This window comes from Gekko japonicus, unplaced genomic scaffold (assembly GCF_001447785.1).
Source record: "Gekko japonicus isolate JY-2015 unplaced genomic scaffold, Gekko_japonicus_V1.1 scaffold156, whole genome shotgun sequence".
In the NCBI taxonomy this organism is placed as follows: domain Eukaryota; kingdom Metazoa; phylum Chordata; class Lepidosauria; order Squamata; family Gekkonidae; genus Gekko; species Gekko japonicus.
Window position 1 is genome coordinate 278,303 of NW_015166424.1, and position 23,120 is coordinate 301,422.

At 43.2% G+C, this 23,120-nt stretch overlaps 1 protein-coding gene across 1 annotated transcript; it reads right to left on the bottom strand.

Moving 5' to 3' along the window:
* Positions 1–4,058: 4,058 nt before the first annotated feature.
* Positions 4,059–16,845, bottom strand: OLFML1 (olfactomedin like 1). Its single transcript, XM_015411712.1, has 3 exons — positions 16,644–16,845; positions 10,607–10,898; positions 4,059–5,369 (listed from the first exon to the last, which is right to left on the bottom strand). Exons 1-3 carry the CDS (start codon positions 16,767–16,769, stop codon positions 4,591–4,593), a joined length of 1,197 nt encoding a protein of 398 aa, XP_015267198.1. The 5' UTR covers positions 16,770–16,845; the 3' UTR covers positions 4,059–4,590.
* Between the last annotated feature and the right edge of the window lie 6,275 nt (positions 16,846–23,120).

The window sequence follows — 23,120 nt, forward strand, 5'->3', positions numbered from 1 at the left end:
AACCATACAGCTGCTTAGTTTTGAACACTGTGCTGAATAAGAACATAAGAGACGCCAATGTTGGATCAGGCCAAAGGCCCATCTAGTCCAACACTGTGTCACACAGTGGCCAAAAATACCAGGTGCCATCAGGAGGTCCACCAGTGGGGCCAGGAAACCAGAAGCCCTCCCACTGTTGGCCCCCCCAAGCACCAAGAAGACAGAGCATCACTTGCCCCAGAGCCCCTATCTATACGTTGTGGCTAATAGCCACTGATGGACCTCTGCTCCATATGCTTATCTAATTCCCTTTTGAAGCCGTCCATGCTTGTAGCCACCACCACTTCCTGTGGCAGTGAATTCCATGTGTGAATCACTCTTTGGGTGAAGAAGTACTTCCTTTTATCCATTCTAACCCGACCGCTCAGCAGTTTCATGGAGTGCCCACGAGTTCTTGTATTGTGAGAAAGGGAGAAAAGTACCTCTTTCTCTACCTGTTCTTTCCCATGCATAATCTTCTTCAGGCAGCTTGTGATAAACTAGGCAGCTTGTGATAGGCCAATTTATAATTTACACAGCAGCATACAAGTGTTTTTAGTGTTACTTGTCTCCCTAGAAACACCATAACATTTCAAGAGCGAGAGAATGCATATTTCTAAATGTACAGGCGAGTGGCACAGGAGACCAGTGCCTTAAGGAACAGCCAACTAGGTGCTTTGTCCAGCTGGTACGGTCAACTGTTTTCTAATTGCTTCTATTAAAATCAACGCCTCCTTTCCCCACTCCTCACAGAAGTCCAGAACTATTCCAAGACTAGATAACAATGGTCAACATACCAAGCCGTTCCACATGTTTCAGGCTCTTAAAGCTACACAGGATTACCTGGAGCTCATGATGAGATCAGTGCCTTTCCATCATCTTCGCTCTTCTCGTGGGAGCTTCATCTTCATAGCTTAGACTAGCTCACAGATGGTAAGGCAGACATTATCTGCTCCTAGTCACCTTACCTTTTCTCACAATCACTTATCCTCACAATCACTTTGCTCACAAAAGCTAGTCAAAAGCTCTTGTTTGAGGAATGTGAGATTTAAATATCTGCATGTGTTGGCTGGCTTTGTCCCTCTCACTCTAACTCTGTTACATATTTATACAGATGTGCAGCCCTCATTCATATATATTAAGAGGTGTTCACCAGCTGGTCTAGCTAATAAACTGAAGCTTAATCCTGACAAGATGGAAGTGCAACCAGTGGGCAGAAGGTCTGGCCTAGAATTTAAGGTGCCACCCATTCTGGATGGGGTGGCACTCCCCTTGAAGGAACAGATGCTTAGTCTAAGGGTAGTCTTGGACTCGGTCCTACTGCTGGATAAGCAGGTGGAAGCTGTGGCCAAGTGTGCCTTTTATGACCTTCGACTGGTTAGCCAACAGAAAAGATCTGGTGCATGCCCTGGTTACATCCAGGGGTCATTTCCTGCAGGAGCGCACAGGAGCGGAGCTCCGGCAGTAAAGAGCCCAGGGGGTGGGCACATGCAACAAGCCCCACCCCCTGCTCTCAGCAGCCCTCGGTCAGAGCAAGAAGCAGCCAGGTAAGTTGCAGAGGGCCCCCCGGCCCCCCGGTCCAAAAGAGTCCAGTGGCACCTTGAAGACCCAAGTTTTATTCAGGTGCAAGCTCTCCCTCCTCTGTGAGGACAGATTTCCATGTCCCCCCCCCCAATAACTAGCAATCCAAAACAGTCCAGTGGAGCCTGAGCGGTGGGTGTTGCCTTCTGACACACTTCCGGTGATGTCAGGGGGTGTGGCATATGCAAATAAGTTATGCTAATGAGTTATGCTAATGAGCTCCTGTACCTCTTTTTCTACGAAATGACCCCTGGTTACATCTAGATTAGATTACTGCAACCCACTCTAGGTGGGGCTGCCCTTGAGAAGTGTTCAGAAACGTCAATTGGTACAGAACGCTGCAGCGAGGATGTTGACTAAAGAAGGTTGTAGGGACCATTTCACTCCAGTCTTGGCCTATATACATTGGCTTCCATTTTGTTTCTGGGCACAGTTCAAGGTGCTGGTCTTGACTTTCAAAGCCTTGTATAATTTGGGATCAACATGCCTGAAGGATCACCTACTTTCTTATGAACCCACCTAACTGCCACTGTCATCTTTAGAGGTCCTGCGTCAGGTGCCCCCGCCTTCTGAGATCAGGCAAGTGGCAACCTGGGAGAGGGCCTTCTTGGGGATGGCACCCAGGGCTCTTTTTGTAGCAGGAATATTAGGCGACACACCCCTAATGTAGCTAATCCTCCAAGAGCTTACAGAGCTCTTCTTACAGGGGCTACTGTAAGGTCTTGGAGGATTGGCTACATTAGGGGTGTGTCGCCTAATATGCAAAGGAGTTCCTGCTACAAGAAGAGCCCTGATGGCACCAAAGCTCTAGAACTCTCTTCCCAGGGAAACCTTTCTGTCCCCTTCTGTTGCTGTTTTTGGCCTGTAGGTGGAGACTTTTTTGTTTCATTTGGCATTCCCTCAATGATCCCTCCTTCCTAAGCAGCGTTTTTTTGTTTTTTTTTAATGTATTTCAACTGTTTTGTATGTATTTAAAATCTGTTTTTAACTCCTTAAGAATTGTTGGAATGATGTATGTTTGGGAGGGGTCTGATTCTAATGGTTTTATAATATAATTTTATCTTATATGTTTAAAATTGTTAGCCTAGGGCTGCCAAGTCCATCTTCCACCCCCAGCGGGGGACTTTGGGGGCGTTCCTTGAGGGGGCGGGGCATCCCCGACGTGATGACGTCTCGTTGGGGACGTCCGCCCCCCCGCCCACGCGCTGGATCTCCAGAAAAGGCCGTTCCCTGCACTTAAAGGAGCCAGCGTTTCCCTTTTAAGCGCAGGAGTTGGTGTTTTCCCTTTAAGAGCAGCCGCGTTTCCCTTTTAAGTGCATGAAGCTGGCATTTCCCTGCAAGCCTGATCTCAAGTGGAGATCGGGCTTGGGAGGAAACACGGGTTCCACACACTTAAAGGGAGAGAGAGGGGTGGCTGTGGGTGTTGGGGTGGGGCTTCCCCCCCCAAAAATGGGGGACCCCTGGCAAACCGGGGGGTTTGGCAACCCTATGTTAGCCACTTTGGCACCCCTTGTGAGGGCAGAAAGGCAGGATGTAAATTTTGTAAATAAATATGGTAAACAAGCATCCAGTTGGTTTGCTGAATAGTTTGAATTTGCATTCTGTCTTAACAAATAAGAATGAATGATACCGAGTGGAAGAATCTGTGTTTGTGATAGTGCGTATTAGTCTATACGTGAAGTTGCCTTATACTGAATCAGACCATCAACATCAGCATTGCCTACTCAGACTGGCAGCAGCTCTCCAGGGTCTCAGGCTGAGGTCTTTCATATCACCTACTGAAAACAGAATTAGGTGAGAGCACAAGCGCAGCCCCCCATTACCGCAAATAATGCAGCCGTGTTCCCCACATTCGGGCAAATTGCAGGAGTCGGCACACCACAAGTACAATGGATTAGCCTCACCCTGGGAAACCCGCCTTGATGATCGCAGGAGAATCTCCCCTGCCAGGTAAGTATGGACTTAATTTACTTATGGATTTAGCTAGAATGTGGGCAACATCCAGCATAGACATCCAAGAAAAGCATGGGTCGCAGAAACACAATTGGGAAGGGTGGTAGGGATTTTTAAAATCTTCTTTGGTATTGATTTAAAGAACTCCCTTAACTGTATTTACTTGTCTTCTATTATACTGGTCTATGACCGTAATAAACTTGATTGATTTTAGGAACCTAATACTCTGGTTCTTTGAAGATCGTTTCCTGATATCCGACTCTTCAGTAGAAATTATTTATTGAAAGAACAACCATTCTTTTTCATTTTTTTTAAAAATCTCATTATTCTGTTGAAATGTATAATTCACTTTCCCCCCCATCAAACAATTTCATTTTGGAACTGGAACGCAGATGCTTTTCAATGCATAAAGTCCTCTCGCGTGCCAATGTATAAACCTTTATTGAACTTTTAAAGAATTATATTCTCTACATTCATGAACTCACAGTTACTTATGACATTACATAGAGCAGACAACAGGGATTCTGTTCTTGAATTTAGGGTTAATCCCTGTATGCCATTTAAAATGCACCAGAATTAACCAATATTACAAGAAGAGTGATCAGGACGTTATGCACAGGTCCCATTTCAGGGAGGACAGCCCATGTAGTTAAATTAGCTGCTGTCTATGGCTGTCCCCTACTGTGGATACAGGAGTCTATTGTTGGGAAATCATCTGCAGCCAAAGCCCCAGCAGTGAGTTCAGTGGAAAACTTGGACTGAAATCCACAAGCACAGGAACAGGCTACATACTTGGTGAGCCATTCTTTCCTTCTCTCCTGAAAATCATCTCTTTGAAACGAGGGGAATAGTCTGCCTTGAGCACAGCAGCTTTCATGGATCTTGGGACTGGGGTGCAAATCTTATTTTTGAAAAGCACAATAGCTGTACATTGGAGTCTAAAATGTGAGCAAATAGAAAAACAGGTATATTCTGTGCTTTTATTCCTTAGTCTTGCGTTTACAGATTCACTGTAATGCTTAACGTGCATTTGTACGTTTAACTTTTTTGCTTTGTTAGGAATTTGTAAATGACCTGGGACCCATTATCCCAGGCAAAGAGCTGCTTTTCCCTGGGGTTATAGTGCACCATGGAATGACTTGTCTGACGTTTGGGGAAATGAAGCTGGGGGACTTCATGTGGACTGATAGTTTGTAAAGTGTCATAAATGCACTCTATGCGTGATGTGCCTCCCTCTGGTGTGTTGTATGAAACATATAGAGCACCACACATCATGAAAGCTGCTTCAGCATTCTGGCTTTTACAGGGTGTATCCCAGGTGTGCTCCTCAGTCATGTTTTCGGGGTTAATTTTAGTAATGACTAGTTTCCCATTAGTATCTGGTTCTGTGTAGATTGCCCATAATCCCAATTCATCCACAGCCAGGTCTATTTTAGTGGAAGGGTGAAGTCCGTAGGCAGGTGTCTCACCCACCCCGGACAGCAGCATCCGGTCAGTTGCATTTCGGTGTTGAATATCAAATTTTATTAGCTCGTTTAAGGAGCCATGCCTGTGATAAAAGAGAAAACCGTTATACACAGCATGGCCTGTTCCTTGCCAGGGAAACGGCAGGGTAACTCTCCGAGTGGATTGTGTCTTACTGCTTTCGGTAAAAACACGAATGTTTGCAAACTCCAAAACAATTTTGTTCTTTGTCCCAGTTAGGAAGTAAATCTTCTGGTAATTCTTGCCTGGGTCTTTCAGCCATGAGCCGTCAGTGTCTCCAGCCTTCTTTACTACCTTTAGGGATTTGATGCCTGCAAGCATGAAGTTGCAACCTTTGAGAAAAAGAAATGGGGGGGGGGAGTTCAGTAGATGCTCCACATGGTCCCTGCTTTAATATTTAAATATTAAATATTAACAATTGAGGAAACCAGAAAGTGTATCACAAAGTTGTCTTCATACCTACCATCATGTAGTACAATTCTCTAATTTTTGTTTCTGAAAAATACCTGCAAAAATGGGGCAATGAATAGCGGTTCCAAATCACAACTCGATGGTATTAACCAGCAATTGACAGTGATGAAGAAAAACTTTGCAGCACAGCAGCTCCAGCTGAACGAAACGGAGAAAAAAGTGGAGCAGGCAAATGAGAAGATTAAAGAGATAGACACCGCAAGCAAGAAGTTGAAGAAAAGAATGAGAGAAGTGGAAATGAAGCAAAATTGTCATGAGAATCGAGTGTTGCAGCTACAGATGGAAAAAGCAAACATGATTCTCAGGTTCCAGGGAGTTGCTGAAATGGAACAGGAGGACCTGAGGAGGGTGCTTAGTGAGCTCATCGCTCCAGTAGTAGGCTTAACAGCAGATGAACTTGTAAACGAAATGGAGTCAGCCTACAGGGCATACTCCAATTATATTAAAAAAAATAGCCTACCTGGAGAAATAGTGGTCAGGTTCTCAAGAAGACAAACCAGAGATGCTATTTTAAAAGCAACATCAGCAACTCCACTGAAAATGGAAAATGTAACCATTAAAACTTTAAAGGACATTCCATTTGAAATTAGACAAAAGAGAAAAAATTATAAGGACTTAATTTCTTTCCTTCAAACTAATGGAATATCGTACAGATGGGCAGTCCTGGAAGGTGTCATCTTTAAGATCAACGATAGAAGAGAGAAGATAGACTCCACTTTTAAAGCTAAAGAATTTTTGCAACGAACAGAGGAAGAGTCCAAAGAGGAAGAAACGAAGTCTAGTGACTCTGCTACCTCTGGAACGGAAGAGGACTCTGCTACAGAAAAGGGTGTAGGACCTGCCAGAGTTATATACGATTTTTAGAGACAGAAAGCCAAAGTAAAGGCAGAAGGACTTGGAAAATGGTCTTTTGAAGCGAAGAATAAGAAGATGATCAGAGATTTCTCTCATAACAACGAACATAATAATATATAAATAGCAAATTGCCACAAACAAGAAATCTACAAGTATATTGTGATACTAACACTTGATGTACTAAAATTTTTATTTACAGTGAAAAGATCTCCTCCTCTTGGGGTTTTAGTTTAGTGTGGTTTTCTTTCCTTTATCCCTAGCTGTAGTCCCCTTCCTAATATTTCTTTGTAGTTTTGTAGTCCATTGCAAAATAAAAATATTCCTTTGGGGATTTTAAAAAAAAATAGCGGTTCCAAATCCAGCTGTATTACATCAGCGACACCTATGCAGAGGATTTCCACAGGGTCAAAAGGATATGTGGTGAGAAAGTCACATGCATTTATTCAAGTGTCTTCAAATTCATAAAATAGGACTCCATTTTTTTAAATGGGAAGTGGACCATGCAGGAGAGGAACGCTATAACACCCATGGCACTCTGCACTTTTTGCCACCTTATTCTGCTGTGCTGTCATTTGTAATTCTTTTCTTCCATCTGCGCTCCAATACAGAAAATGAACCAGGTCAGGAAGAAAAGTGTTTAAAGGAAGGAAACATGATGAGCTAAGGGAGAGGGGGAAAGCTTTAGTTACCCTCATCTGCACATTCCTTTTCAGTTCATTTACATAACATTTGTAGCTTTATCGCAGTGTCCTGACTCTTGACTAGTGTGCTGACATATTATTGGCCAGCTCAGCTCTTGCTCAAATCCAGGACAAGTATTTTTTTGTCACAGAGAGCCATGGTTCTGGGCAAACACTTTATTGTGGTATTTACTTGAGTAAATAACTGGCTTGCCAAATGCAATCCTAATTGGGAAGAGATTCTGTCTGAAGTTTAAAGAATGTCTTTTAATATATGACATTGTTTCCAGCCAAATAAACAAGCCCTTAAGCCAGGAAGTTGTAACAGAAGATGTTATGGAACCGGCTTATTAAGAAACCTCTATCATTACTATCCTCTTTTGGGTTGCATTGAAGGGGGTATATTTCGATCCACTTTTGGAGGTTGTGTTGTTGGATCCTAGGGGCTTCACTTGGAGTCTCAGAGCGGTTTAGAAACTCCTTTCCCTTCCCCTCCCCACCACAGACACCCTGTGAGGTAGGCGGGGCTGAGAGAGCTCTGAGAGAACTGTCCTTGAGGAAACAGCTCTGACAGAACTATGGCTTGCCCAAGGCCATCCAGCAGCTGCAAGTGGAGGAATGGGGAATCAAACCTGGTTCTCCCAGATCAGAGTCCACGCACTTAACCACTACACCAAACTGGCTCTTAGTGGCACACAACAACCATTGTACATGGAAATGACATTTGAATTGTACTCCAAAGTCCCCCAGTTTATGAAATGTGGACTTGGGCTCATAATTGGGTTTGCTGAACCACAAACCCTTCCTCCCTTCCCTACCTCTACTTTCCCTTCTCCCCGACTTCCCTGGGTCACAGGAACACTCAAGTCTCCCCTCCTTGCTCCATTTCTGCAGTACAGAAACACCATTCCAGGTCCAGAGAGCTTGGGAAGTGTAGTTACGCTCAGGAGCCCTGGAGAACTATGTTTCCAAGTGATCCTTATATTTGGGGAGCTGCTGTTCTGGGGCATGAAGAGTGAAAGCCCCTATCATTGGGACTTCAGCTGTTTTGGGACATATCTACTAGGACTGCAGCAACGTTTACTTGTTTTGATTGTCAGGTCAAAAGTAATGATTGTGGGCGTAGGGACAGAAACATTCCTCAGCTATTTCCTTAATATGTGAATGTCCATCCTAAAAGAAAAACTGTTCACTGCTTTTGCTTCACTGATCTGCTACTCTGGTTTTTCTTTCTGGTTATGGCTTCTTTCTCTTTCCTAAATTAAACACACCCAGTCAGACATAATGCAGTTAACAGAATGAAGTCATTTGGTTACAGGGCAGATGTGAATGATTTGGAGCAACGATGCTCTCTGCATTGGTCATGTGGATGGCCGCAGGCAGTCAGAGATCACTGAAGGAAAACAAAGCCTATTCAGAGAGAGGAAAGTATTCAATAGACAAATACGCTAGTTCCCTTTTATATCAATCCCAGAAAAATATAAAAAACATAGAAACATTGGTTAGGACAGAGGGATCATTGAGGGAATGCCAAATGAAAGGGGGGGGGGAAGTCTTTTCCCAATGGCGGAAAACAGCAACAGAAGGGAACAGACAGATTTCCCTGAGGAGAGACTTCCAGAGCTTTGCTATGACCAAGAATGCCCTCTCCCTGGTTGCCAGCTGCCTGATCTCAGAAGGCAGGTGGGTTCATAAGGGAGTAGTTGGTCCTTCAGGCATGTTGATCCCAAACAAAGTAGTAGTAGTAGTAGTAGTAATAGTAGTAGTAGTAGTAGTAGTAGTAGTAGTAGTAGTAGAGACATCACACTGCCAACAAAAGTCCGCATGGTCAAAGCAATAGTATTCCCAGTAGTCATGTATGGCTGCGAGAGTTGGACTATAAAGAAGGCTGAGCGCCGAAGAATAGATTCTTTTGAACTATGGTGCTGGAGAAGACTCTTGAGAGTCCCTTGGACTGCAAGAAGATCAAATCAGTCAATCCGAAAAGAAATCAACCCTGACTGTTCCCTGGAAGGCCAGATAATGAAACTGAAGCTCAAATACTTTGGCCACCAAATGAGAAGGGAGCACTCACTGGAGAAGACCCTGATGCTGGGAAAGATGGAAGGTCAAAGAAGACGGGGACAGCAAAGGATGAGATGGTTAGACAGTGCCATCGATGCAACGAATATGAAATTGAGCCAACTTCAGAGGACGGCGGAAGACAGGAGGGCCTGGTGGGAGCTGGTCCATGGGGTCGCGAAGAGTCGGACTCGACTGTGCAACTGAACAACAAGTAGTAGTAGTAGTAGTAGTAGTAGTAGTAGTAGTAGTAGAAGAAGAAGAAGAAGAAGAAGAAGAAGAGTTGTTTTATACCCTGCTCTATACTACCGGAAGGAGTCTCGGAGCCTCTTACTATTGGCTTCCCTCCCCCTCCCCACAACAGACACCTTGCGAAGTAGGTGGGGCTAAGAGAGTTCTGTGAGAACTGTGACTGACCCAAGCTCACCCAGCTGGCTTCATGTGGTGGAGTGGGGAACAAACCCAGTTCTTCAGATTAGAGTCTGCCACTTTTAACCACTACACCAAGCTGGCTTGAAAGTCAAAACCAGCACCTTGAATTGTGCTTGGAAACAAATTGGAAGTCAATGTAGATGGGCCAAGACTAGAGTGATATGGTCTTAATGACCATTCCCAGGGCTATTTTTGGGCAGGAACGCACAGGAACGGAGTTCCGGCTGGCTCCCGAGTTGGCCACGCCCAGCAGGAACTCATTAGCATAATAGGCCACACCCAACAGCAGGAACTCATTAGGATTGGCTACATTAGGGGTGTGTGGCCTAACATGCAAAGGGGTTCCTTCTACAAGAAAAGCCCTGGGTTTTGACAACAAACAGGGGAAACAGAATAAGAAGCAAAAGGTGGATGTGGCTGGATGACTACACTTCTGGTAACATGGGGGTGTGGCCTAATATGCTTATGAGTTTCTGCTGTTGGGTGTGGTTTATTATGCTAATGAGTTCCTGCTGGACTTTTTCTACAAAAAAAGCCCTGACCATTCCATTCAACATCCTGGCTGCTGCATTCTGTACCAACTGAAGTTTCCGAACACTTTTCAAGGACAGTCCCATGTAAGAAAATGTGCTGAAAGTGAAGCACAACAAATTTTATACAGGTCACCCAGACATAGGAATATTCCAAAATGACTGACTGAGACTCATGGATTACACAGAACACAATTTTACAATGGTTAGTTCATTTTCTGACCGGAAAAGAACATGCTCATGACAGAAAATCATTATTGGTGAATTCATCACTCTTTTTACAATCCTTTTAGAATATGTGCCAGTTTTTTGGCATTTCAACATCCAATTATGAGACATCCAATTATTTATTTTGGGTTTTTGATATTTTTTGCCAGTGATTTTTGCCAAGTATCTGCCAAGAATCATGTTCCCATGATAGTGTGGTATGTAATGTGTAATATCATTAGAACCTCAGATTCATACTGAGAGAATCAAGATGAATCGCTGAGGCATTGACTAGAGGACCAGGTTTTAAATTTGGTGATAAACTGCTCTTACTTGCATTAAGCATGAGCTTGACTTTCTTTTGTAACTCTTCTTCTTCCATTAACTGCTGCTCCACAAGGTCTTCATCTACTTCCACACACGTGTTAGAAGATTCTTTTGCTGATTCAAAGTAGTCAATATCCCTCTGAGCTCTTTCCACTCTTGATAGCAAATAGTCCACGTCATTTTTCAGTTCTGCCTTTAAAATGTTGAGTCCTTCCAGGCGAGACATCATCCTTTTAGAAAACTCCCGAAATTCTTGTACATAGTCTGCCATATCTCTGTTGCATTTCTCCAGCCTGTTCTTTAGTTAGAACACAGATAGATAATACCATGATATCAAATACCACCATTTTATTCCATTTCATATGAGGTAACCAATACTCCCTCTAAGCTGTGGAGTCTTGTGAGCAAAAATTCTGCTTTGTGAGCTGCTGGCATTAAAGTTGTGAGTGAGCGACTTGGCTGCTGCATGAATTAGTTAGCTCTGGAGCCATCCTTCCTGAGCTAAGACAAAAATGCATGAGCTGGAGGTTAAAAAAACTGTGAGCTAGCTCACACTAACTCAGCTTAGAGGGAACACTGGAGGTAACTATATCTTAAACATTTGACATTCATCTACATATAGCTGTTATTATATCATAGGTAGGTTTAATGTTTTCTGTTGACAGCCTTGGTTACTTTCAGATCAGCATATGCCAAGGGACCCAAGCCACTGCCTTCAGATTAGGTAAAGGTAAAGGTTCCCTTGCTCGAAAGCCAGTCGAATCCGACTCTAGGGTTGCGGTGCTCATCTCCGTTTCAAAGCCGAAGAGCCAGCACTGTCTGAAGACGTTTCCGTGGTCATGTGGCCGGCATGACTAAACACCAAGGCGCACGGAACGCTGTTACCTTCCCACCGAAGTGGTACCTATTTATCTACTTGCAATTTCTTGCTTTCGAACTGCTAGGTTGGCAGGAGCTGGAACTAGAGACGGGAGCTCACTCCATCATGTGGCACACTCGGGTCTTGAACTGCTGAACTACTGACCTTCCACAGCCTGCAGTTCAGCGTCTTAACCACTTGAGCCACCGCAGCTCCTTCAGATTACTTCATAATAATTCTCAATGCGCAATCACTGTGGAAAATTCATCTTGTGAATGGAGTTTTTAAAAATAGGTTGTTGTGCCTTATGCACTGAACATGTCGGAATATGCTGCTCCATAATATGCAATGCTTACTGGAGTGCATTGGTTCACAGTTGTGTGTTGTGTGTCCTCTTTCAGTGGCAGGTCACCAATTGCTTTAACCCGAGATCGCTGCTGGAACTATGTGCATGGAATGCATATTAGTATAGGTGGTGCCAAAGTAGTCCCAATGCTGTTGCAGGCAACAATCGTCTGCCCATTAATGAACAGGCATATAATCTAACCCATGAGTCAGGCACCCTGGACAGAGGCTGGTGCAGATGGAAATCCAATTCACATGATTTCCTCCACACACAGCCTTTTTTGAGGGGAAGAGTCACACGCATCACACATTACATTATTCCTGTGCTGCAGTGGGGCACAGATGTTGGCTGCTTTGCTGTGAGAATAAAATCCATGGCCTGGATGAACATATAAACAGGGTTGTGTGGAAATCTACGGACTCTTTGACATGTTAAATGCACACACAGGCTGTGAAGGGAAATGATAGCAATCTACTAATATATTAGAAAGTAATAGAGAAACGAGAGAGAGGAGGTCATATTTCCCCCAGGGAATCATGGTAAGAAAACACTTATCAGGAAGGAATTCAGTGTTCCTTTAGAAGCCATCTACTATTGGACTGTTGACACAATCTAAAACAATTTGGAATGTCTTACATTAGTCAACCTGAAGTTTCCACTTAATAATAGGTACCAACGATGTTCATCTGAATGGCCCAAGCTAATGATAAACAAACACCTGACTGCACTTAAGTGTAATGAAGTTCCACATAGCATGAACATTACAAAAAAAGAAAATGGTACTATCAGAGAGTGGATGTTTATAGAACTGGTTTTCGTGCAAGGCAGAATGAACTAGATAAGAAAGCAACGAATACACTATATCCTTATGCAGGGAATGCATGCACTTGATCAAAACCTCAGTGGCAGAGTGCTCTTCATTTTTTGTTCATGATTGCATTCTATAAGTTTCAGCATTCTTTGTATTCAGGGAATACCATTGTATCGTTGGTAATAAGTGCATTTAAATTTCAAGACAAGTTGATACAGAATATTTTGTGCCCCCTTTTTTATTTCCCCTCATCAAATCCACATCTCCCCTCTTCCCCCGCCCGCCAAATAAAGTCACCTCTTTTTGCCACCTTCTCAGAGCCCTAAACACTGAATTCATTGCAAAGGGAGGTCTGCTTCCCAAGTCACCGGGGTTTGTGACTAAGAATGCTGTCCACCTTGGGAGCTCTGTGCAGTCTTGGCTCTTAGGTGGCTGTATCCGAGTGAATCACATTTGGACTTCACACATTTTTAGGTACATCCTTTAAATATCTCAGGTGTACTATTGACAATGTGCAGAACAGGACATAAAAGTTTGCATGTTTACCAGCAAACACTTTCTGTGCTGTGGACTTGATAAGACAGCTGGGTAACAGCTGACAGCAGAATTTCACTATAACCTAATAATTTCTTTCCAAGAAGTGACAAAAATAGTAGCTCTGCTGGCAGGAGATATCAGTGAGGCCCCATCTAGTCCAGATGTTTCACAGCTGCAAGGAATGGAGCCAAAGAAAAGAGTCTGCTGAGCCCTGCTAGCAAGAGATGCAGCTTTGCGTATAGATGTCTCACCCTTCCTTTCGTCATTGTAGTTGGCAATGGACATGTGAGGGAGAGAAGGAAGGCAGAAGGTATTTTTCTACTTTTCTCTCCTGAAAACAGGACAGCAGGCTGTATATATTTATGCTTTTAGGTCTGACTGAATCAATATGGTTATTTCAGGACTGCTTTGACTGTTTTTGAATTCTTTGATATGAGAAAATACACATGAGGAGATTCACACTCAGTCCATGGATCAATACGAAAACGGCTTGCAACTGCCAACCTAAACAGAGCTACATCTTTCTAAGTCATGGAGTTGGAAGCAGTGTTCTCTCTAAGCTGAGTTAGTATGAGCTAGCTCACCATTTTTTAGCCTCCAGCTCACATGTTTTTGTCTCAGCTCAGGAAGGACAGCTCCAGGGCAAACTAATTTATGCAGTAGCCAAATCACCTGCTCACAACTTTAATGCCAGTAGCTCACAAAGTAGAATTTTTGCTCACAGGACTCCACAGCTTAGAGGGAACATTGGTTGGAAGGGGTCCTACCGGCCATCTAGTCCAACCCTCTCCTCAGTGTAGGATCAGCCTAAAACATCCCTGACAAGTGTTCGTTCAGCCACTGATTGAAGACTGCCAGTGAGGGGAAGCTCACCACCTCCCTAGGCAGCTGATTCCACTACTGAACTACTCTTACTAAAAAAAAAATATGTTTCCTAATATTCAGCAGGTACCTTTCATCCCGTAATTTAAACCCATTTTTGCAAGTCGTATCCTTTTTGCCAACAAGAACAGTTCATTGAAGTCAATGGACTTAGAAGAGTGCAACTCTGTTTAGGATGGCACTGTTAATTTCTATGTTTTTCCAGTCTGCTTTTCATTTGGGCATAACTGCCAGGAAGACAATAGGCAGCAAGTCACGATACACTGGGGCTCTTTTTGTAGCAGAAACTCCTTTGCATATTAGGCGACACACCCCTAATGTATCCAATCCTCCAAGAGCTTACAGTAGCCCCTGTACGAAGAGCTCTGTAAGCTCTTGGAGGATTGGCTACATTAGGGGTGTGTCGCCTAATATGCAAAGGAGTTCCTGCTACAAAAAGAGCTCTCACATTTTGGCCCCGGTCACACGGAGCATTAGGCACGCTAAAGAGATGGAAGATAGGCGGATTTTCCGGGCGCGATCTCACCACCACATCTGGGAAGTGTAGAGCTCCCGTGGCAAACCCGAGGCTTCCCGCCGAAGATGCGCGGGAGGTACTAGTTTCCGGTAACCGTGGGGCAAGGGCGGGCATCTGATCGTGTTTCCGGTGGTAGTTACGGCGCCTGCCCATGCCCCCTCGTATAAAGGTTTTTTCCCCAACTGTCCATGGGATGCGCACGAGCACCCAACGGGGCATGCACACACTTTGGTGTCCGGAGGAAAAAGCACCCGTTTGCTGCGCTGCACCACTTCTTTGCCGCAGCACAGGATTGTGGTGTGCTCGACACCTCCCCCCACCACGGGACCTCCATGGGACCTCCACGGTACGTCTGCTGGTGCAACCGCGCGTTATTTTGCCCCGGGGCAAACAGCCACGCTTCCCCCCCGCATTTTCCTGCCCGTGTGCCCGCAGCCTAGGAATGATTTCTCATATTAACATTTTCAACTAATAGTTCCAGTCTTGGCCTCACCCTCCCACCTCCTTCCCTTCTTCTTGACTGTCTTCTAACAGTCATTAGTAACTGCCATTTCCTCACTTGTCCTGTCATTCTCTTTGTCTTGTCCATGCAGTGCAGAATGTAGGCCCTTTGAGCAAGATAGTGTAGGGTTGTTTACTGTTGTTGTAGTACAATTTTTGTGCTATTAATAGCTGCCCGATATACTGAAACTTACCAGGTGAAGGTTTGGCTGGTTTGGCTGGCATGCATGTCAAGTTATTGTGAAGTCCTGCCAGAAGAAAAGTGGGGATTCTGGGTGGGATCCATGGCACCAGCAGCAGAGTGAAGCTGGTGAAGTGGGACTTCCCTGCTTTGCCCCTCCTACAACAGGCTACTGTGCCTTCTGAAGTTCTGTTCCTGGAGGGGGGATCAGTGGACCCTCACAAATTGCATGGGGGGCTAAGTAGAGATCTGCAGTGAAAGGAGGGAGTTGGCAGAAATTACTCTCACCTCCAGTGCTAATGGAACAACCTACCAGGTACAACCTAGTATTTTTCCTTGTCTCGATAGCAGCTATTATAAACTAAATGGTCTTTCTCTAAGATATGACAGTATAGTCCCAAATTCAAAAACCCTCAAATGGCAACTTCCATTCTGTACTCAGAATGGGAAAGAGAATAGAAGACCTCATCCCTCAGAATGTCCATTTAAGCCAACTGGAGTAAATTTAATCAATAGAATATGTGATTACAGCAAATTACTCTTTTACATGTCTATTTTTACATTCAAAGACATAATTCATTGAAGAAATTCTTATTAAAATATTATTTTATGCATGTTACAATGGCAAAACATATCTGGTTCACAGCATTAAGGTTAAAAATCTGGAGCAAGAGTTCACTCTGTGTGGAGGCATTTCTGATGATTACCCCCTTCTTGCTGCAACCTCCCCCACACTGTATCTCAATTCCTGAAAGTCTCTTGAGGATCAGCTTTTCAGAGGCTCAGGAGAATAGCAGAGGCTCTCAGTTCCACTTCCTGGCTCACAATTCATAGAATATCAGAATTTTTGAAATATCTTTTTGCTGTTTTTGAAAGCGAACATATTTAAATCTCCCCAGATCTTAGAGTACTTGTGGCATTCAAAAACTCAGTTTATGACAACCCCTTATTAAAATGCTTGCAAGTTTTCTAAAGATTCAATAAGAAAAGAACCCAATTACTATTGTTAAAAATATTGGCTACAATTCAGCAGATGTTAAGCAGAGATTAAGCGTATCCTCATTTTCCATCAAAATCAACTGAATTTGAAAGTGCTTCCTTTTGGTAGGATTGTATCCATTGTAAATTTCTCCAAGTTTGTGTCCTGATAAAATCAATATGAACAATTGTCGACCTGTACTCCTTTCATAAACATTCCACGGATACATCTGAAAAGATTGTAGAGTTTTTCCTCTTTCCATTTACTAAAACTGCATAATAACGACTGCAGTTAGAAAACTTTGTTTATTTTGAAGGAAAGCAATCTCTTGTCCAGTTACTGATGGAAAACCAAAACACTTTTTTAAACAAAGAAAATCTAATCAATTTTCAGATAAAGCACCACTGCAATCATACAAGATAGCACATACCTCTATTGAGAGAATTCGGCGATCGATATAATGCACCAGTGTGGCATCTTGCATCACATACTGTGCTTCTCCCAGGATACTTGTAAAGAATGAAACTAATAAGTATCCGAGTGGTACAGCTGCCATTGTTTCATTAAACTTTCCAGAATAATTGGGGGAAAACACCCCAGGAACGACACTCGAGACTTAAATGTAATTCTCGCCTGGCACGTCAGTGGGGGGTGGGGGGTGGGGAAGACTGCAAAAGTTGAATGATTTAAAATGGCTGTTTGGGCTCCTACAGCCTCCCATTAACACAATAAAGTTGTGCAAAGCGCTCTGCTAGATAAGTTCGCTTCTGAGAGCCAGCTGAATGCCTTCCAGCTTGTGATCTTTTGATTGGGTCCAGATGTTTAGAAATGAGCTGAAGAGTACGTGTAGGCAATTGGTATTGAGCAAGGACAGCCCTCTTCCCTTACTTTCTCAATGACCTCCATCACTACATAACATAAACAGATTGGGAGGGGTAGGTGACCATATTATGGGTTGGATCCCACAGATCCGTTACACTGGTGGAAGCAGTTTCCTCTGTTGGAAATTGCTTTCTCCTGACAACAGAGGCTCACTTGCCAATGGAAGGACTTCATGCTTCAGGGAAAACTCTGCTTCTGCCTGTACTAGCATAACATATCCACATAATCCAACCCTGTAAAATGTAAGTAGGAATCTAGCTGAGTAACAAGTGTTTCCATGTGCTTGTGTTGTTCCCCCAGAACAACAAGAACCAACGCAAATGTTCAGATATGCATCACCCACTGGAAGAAGTGATTGTATACCTATTGCAATATATCAATATATAAGGCAGTCTGTTCCAGCCTTGATACTTTTAAGGCTGGGTGAATGAGATGGAACTCTATAGGGCAGGATTTCCTCATCATCGTGCCCATGGGTGCCATGGCACTAATCAGTAAGTTTTGGCACCTGTTGGTGCTGCCTGAGGTTTTCAGAAAATGGGTGGGACCATTGTAAGGTAGCTTGTTACTAGCTGCCATCATTCAAATAAAAAGGGTTTCTACTGGAGGAAGAGCACCTAGACTTTTCTTAGTGTGAGTTTCCATTCCCCCTTCAGACTTTTCTTCTTCCCAGGAGGTGTGAGGAGAGAGGAATTCCATTTGGCCCCACCTCCTGTGACAGCCACCACACCCTCTGAAAATTCCAAAGGTGCCCACAGGCTCAAAAATGTTGGGGACCATCCTGGTTGATGGCGGCACGCTAGACAGATGCATCTCCCAGACCTCCCGGGGATGTGGTCTGTGCACAGTGGGAAGGAGGGGGAGCGCTGGCCCATTATCCCCCCAGGGAGCCTGGCGGAAGGCTCCTAGCCAGGGGACTTCTGAGGAGTCGCCTCTTTGCCTACACGTTGTGGGTGAATTGAGGTGCTCCTCCGACCCAATGGTCCTTCCTGCGCAGTGCCTGAATGGAACCTAGTGATGCTGACCGGGGCAAGTAAAGCAGGGTCGGAAGACCAGATATGAACGTGAGTCTGACTGAGCGAAACAATGGTTAAAGAGAAAAAGCTCCCTACCCCATGTTGAAAAACGGAAAGTGAAGCGGGTGGGGGAGGGACGCCTCCTAACCGCATGAACTTTTGAGTGAATCGAGGGGGGGGGGAGCCGAAGAGAAGGCATGCATAACTGTTAAGAAATACTTACCAAGGTGAGTTCAGGCATTTGAGCACATACCCTGTTTCCCCGAAAATAAGACCTACCCCAAAAATAAGCCCTAGCAGGATTTCTATGCATTTGTGGTATAAGCCCTAGTGTGTCTTCTTCTTTTTTTTATTATTGACTCTCCTAAAAAGGAGATAATTTATGCTTTTAATATCAGAAAGGAGGAGGGTATATAGTGGGATTAAGAAAAGATTGGGTGATACTTTCATTAGTATATTAATCTTTTGTTAGTATTAAACAAATCTTCTTTTGGCTTCTTCTGTGAGTTGTCAATCGTCTTTCATCTTAACCTGTAAAAAACAATTCTGTTAATGTGTTAGTAGTGTCCTTTTGGCTTATTGTTAATAAAGTCTTTTCTTGCGCATTCCGAACCATTCTTCATTATTTGGGCTGCCTCCCTTTCACATCTCTCAGATTGTATGATGAGCCTTTTCCCGCTCCAACATCTTCCAGAGTCTTAACTTCTCCCTCCGAACCGCTGTCTCTGTCACTGTCCAATTCTTCCCATTTGGCGAGTGCTGCCTCCTCTGAACTGGCATGTCTCTTCATTCCCTAGTGTGTTTTCTTGAGAAAAAATAAATATAAGACAGTGTCTTATTTTCGGGGAAACACGGTATTCAGAGACTTTCAAAATATTTTCCAAAGTAAACAACTGAGAAAGATGGCAGGGAAGAGGACGGAGAAAGAGAAACTTTCAAAATTGAAACTAACAGAGAGCCCTAAACCAGAAGGAGCAAATGAGCTGGCAAAGACTTTGTCAGAATCCATGTGCCCTCTACTGGACCAAATGAGTAACCTCAAGGATCAGATGTCGAAAATGACTCAGTGCATCACCACACAGCAGACACAGATAACCGAGACACTTAAACTGATGAATGAAACAGCTGAAAAGGTGAAAGAAGTGGACGCCTCTGCACAAAAGGTGAAAAAGAAAGTTCAAAAGCTGGAAAAGAAGCAAGTTTCTACGGAAGATCAACTGCTACAATTACAAATGGAAAAGGCTAATATGATCCTTCGCTTCCAGGGCTTGCCAGAGACAAAGGGAGAGAATCTTAAGGAACTAATGAGTGAAGTATTGGCCCCAGTGACAGATATGAAGGCGGAACTCTTGTTAAATGAAATGGATGTGGCCTATAGGTCATATTCAGGATATATAAAGAAAAACAATCTGCCTGGGGAAATTGTGGTAAGATTCTCGAAGAGGCATGTGAGGGATACAATCCTGAAAGCAGTAGGAGCACCCCTGAAGGTGGGGGAGAATACCATCAGAACGTTAAAAGACATTCCATTTGAAATAAGACAAAGGAGAAAGAAATATAAAGAATTAATTCTTTTTCTACAGACAAATGCAATTGGATATAGAGGGTTAACTCTAGAAGACGTAACCTTCAAAATCAAGGATAAAAAAAAAAAGATTGACTCTGTCCAGAAAGCACGGGAATTTTTAAGAGTCCAGATGGGAGGGCCAGGGAAGGAAGGAGAAAAAGGGGAGGACAGTAAGTCCAATGGCGAGCTGGACTCAGAATCCTCCAGGGAGGACTCTCTATCAGAGAAAGGGGTGGCAGCCCCTAAAAGTCCTTATAACCTTCGGAAGAGACTAGGCAAGGAGAAGTAAAGGCTGAAAGACTCTGAATTGTGCCTTTAAAAAATGTTAAAGTGAGATGCTTTGGGGTGTTTCTGTATGACAGTTAAATTTAAGATTTGAAAAAGATAATGTTAAACTTGACTCAGTTGATAGTAAGATTAACGGGATTAAGACTAAATGTATGGTTAAGGTGGTGGGATGATCTCCTCTCTTGGGTTTTTAGTCAGTAGTGGGTATCTTTCTTTATCCTATAAATGTAGTTCTCCCTCCCATTTTCTGTTGTAGTTTGTAGTGTTATAAAAAATGCAATAAAAAATCCCCTCCGGGGGCTTAAAAAAATGTTTGGGACCCTGGTGTAGGGGATAGGCCCAGTTGATCAGGCCAAATATCTTAATTAAGCTCTAAAATTTAATCAGTGAATCAGGTTGGTTAATGACAGCCTTAATAATGTTATTTAACAGTATTTTTTGAAGACATCATCCACAAAACTTAGATTAGTAGCCCCTTCTCATTCTTTAGCTACTTTTTATTTGCAAAAATCATATTGCTTGTGTCTGCTATGAAAGGATAAATGTACCCTTAGATAACACAGGCTTGCCTATGGGGATGGAGGCAATTAAATCCTAAAAGTACATCCCAAGGAAGGAGAGACAGCTATATAGCGATCCATGACCTAACCAAAACGAACTGTTTAATTTGCACCACTTGGACATGTTGTCAGGGGCACAGTGGATCATTACTGGTTGATGCCTTAATCTCCAGTATCTAGACTGTTGAATTGATTAGTCAAGAGCAGGCTTGGAAGGAAGCTCTGAGCCTACATCCCTAAATTCTGATTGCATTAAAAAGGAACTCCCAGGCTACAAGAAGATCTATAAGACTGCTAGCCTGGATTTTTACTGTTCAGGCTAGCAAATTTGTAGACCTATCGGATTAGTTATTAAGATACCTTTTCTTTTTCTTTTCCCCAGTATTCTGCCCAGAGCTACCGATTATTCTCTGTGCATTCTAGCATTTATGTTTAGTCATTAAAGAATGATTTTACACATGATCTTTGTATGTTTAATGAGGACTGCTTGGGGTATCTCACAACCCCGAGACCACTGGTTGTCCCCCCCCAGTTCAGTTTACCTTTATTGGCATAAAATACCTTTAAAAGGATTACTATAAGAAGAAATATACATTTAAAACCATATATAGCCAAACATATAAAACATAAAGTAGCATAAAACAATTACTCATTGGTAGTTTTCCTGATGTAGCTTTATTGCTGATTGTAAAAACATGGCTACGTTCATTGATATTTCTGGAACAGAGTCATTTAAAAGATGGTGTACTTTTAAAGCATCAGGAAGGTTCATCATGCTAGCTAAGACAGGATTTAAATATCTAGCATGTAAAACCACATAAAATTGGCAATGCAAACAAATATGTGAAACAGCAATGGCAAAGTCTATCCGCATATACTATGTTATTATATCTCCCATGCAAGATTGTTGATGGCATTACACTGAATCTTGCAGAGAGAAGGCTCTGCGCTGTTGCGGTGCTTGTATACCAGATAGATATCTGGCCATTCGGCCTACCGTAAGGGGCATCTCAAAGTTCAGGGGAGGACAAGATTTACTGGCTAAGCTGTAAAGCCTTTGTGTTTCAATAGCAAGGGCTCTACGCTTAATCATCTGAAAAGCACCTATAAATGGGAGCAAAAAAATGAGTTCGGTGGGATACCCATGGTGATTATTTTATTCTCAATGTATGATAGCCATTTATACACATTTGACTCTGTGAGCATTTGTTGTATAAGGCTCTCTTAGTCTACATTGTAATGTAGACGCAGCCAATATTTTACTGTCGTAAGCCACGCACTAGATTCCACAGAATTTAACCCAGTTTCTAAACAAAGATCTGCATAAGGTACACAGCACGGCATTCCCGTGATCTTTCAGAGAAATTTAGATTGGACACGTTCGATGGTGCCATTAAGTGTACTTATCCATATTGGAATACCATACATGAGTTGTGGAATTACTTTTGCTTTAAAGACTTTTAATGCAGCTGGTATGAATTGATTGTCTCTGGTGTAGAAAAATTGGGAAATGGCAGAGGCATTGACATTAGCCTTATTTATTACCGAGTTTCATTGCACAGACCAAGATGCGTTATACTGGAAGTGCAAACCTAAGTATCTAAAACTTTTGACTTGTTCAATTGGTTTGCCTCCAACTGGAAATTATTCACATTGACAATTGGACCCCTGGTTTAAGCTGACCAACTCTATCAATACTGAATACGAGAGTGAGAACTGATAGAGAGAGAGGAAGAGAGAGGAAAAAGAAGGATGAGCAGAAGGCCTCTGTTTCTCTTTTACACAACAGACACAGATCTCCTGGGTTACAAAAGGGGCCAGGTTCGAGAATTCCTTTTGTGGTGGTAGATTGAACCAGATAAAGAAATCCCAGGTCAAGGAGGTTAGATAGTAAAAGTTGAGGACTGAGAAGGCTGGGTTGTGGCAGGTCTTGCTTCTGCTAAAATGTCTGAAGAAGTGTTTCTAAGCCAGGCAACTGACTGAGAGAACACCCCCATTGGTCAAGATAATACTGGAAGATGCCCCACCCTTTACCATCCACAATGTGCCAGCTGTGTGAATAAATAGGTGGCCAAAGCAAAAGGTGCCATTTACCAACCTCAAGCAATACAGCAAAAGCACTGTATTATGTATAGTTCTGATTCTAACCCTAAATAGTGATTTTTCTTTCTTTTGCATCAGGCCAGAATAAAAAGGAGCAGTTATGAGACTAAGGGTGCAATCAGACACGCTGTTTGATCTGTTCCCGTTGCATTTCCCTTATGGATTTGAAATGCGCAATCAGACAGCAACATCTGTTACCTGTTCTTCAGGCATCAGCCTCCTGCACTCACTCCTCTTCCGGAATGAAGCAGAAAAGTTTACTACAAATGGAGCTAGGGTGCCTTTCCCGGTGTCTGATTATTCCACCGCATAATCAAACGCCATTGTGGCACCATTTTTCACCCCTTAGTGGCATGCACATGACCCCATAAGCACTGTCAAAATTTCTATGTATGTCTGTGCGCTCCTGCGCCGTTTTTTTGGGGAGGAGGTTGGGGAGCACAGGGGGGTTGCAAGGGGTGACAGCGAAGAAAACTACACATTCTGTGGTT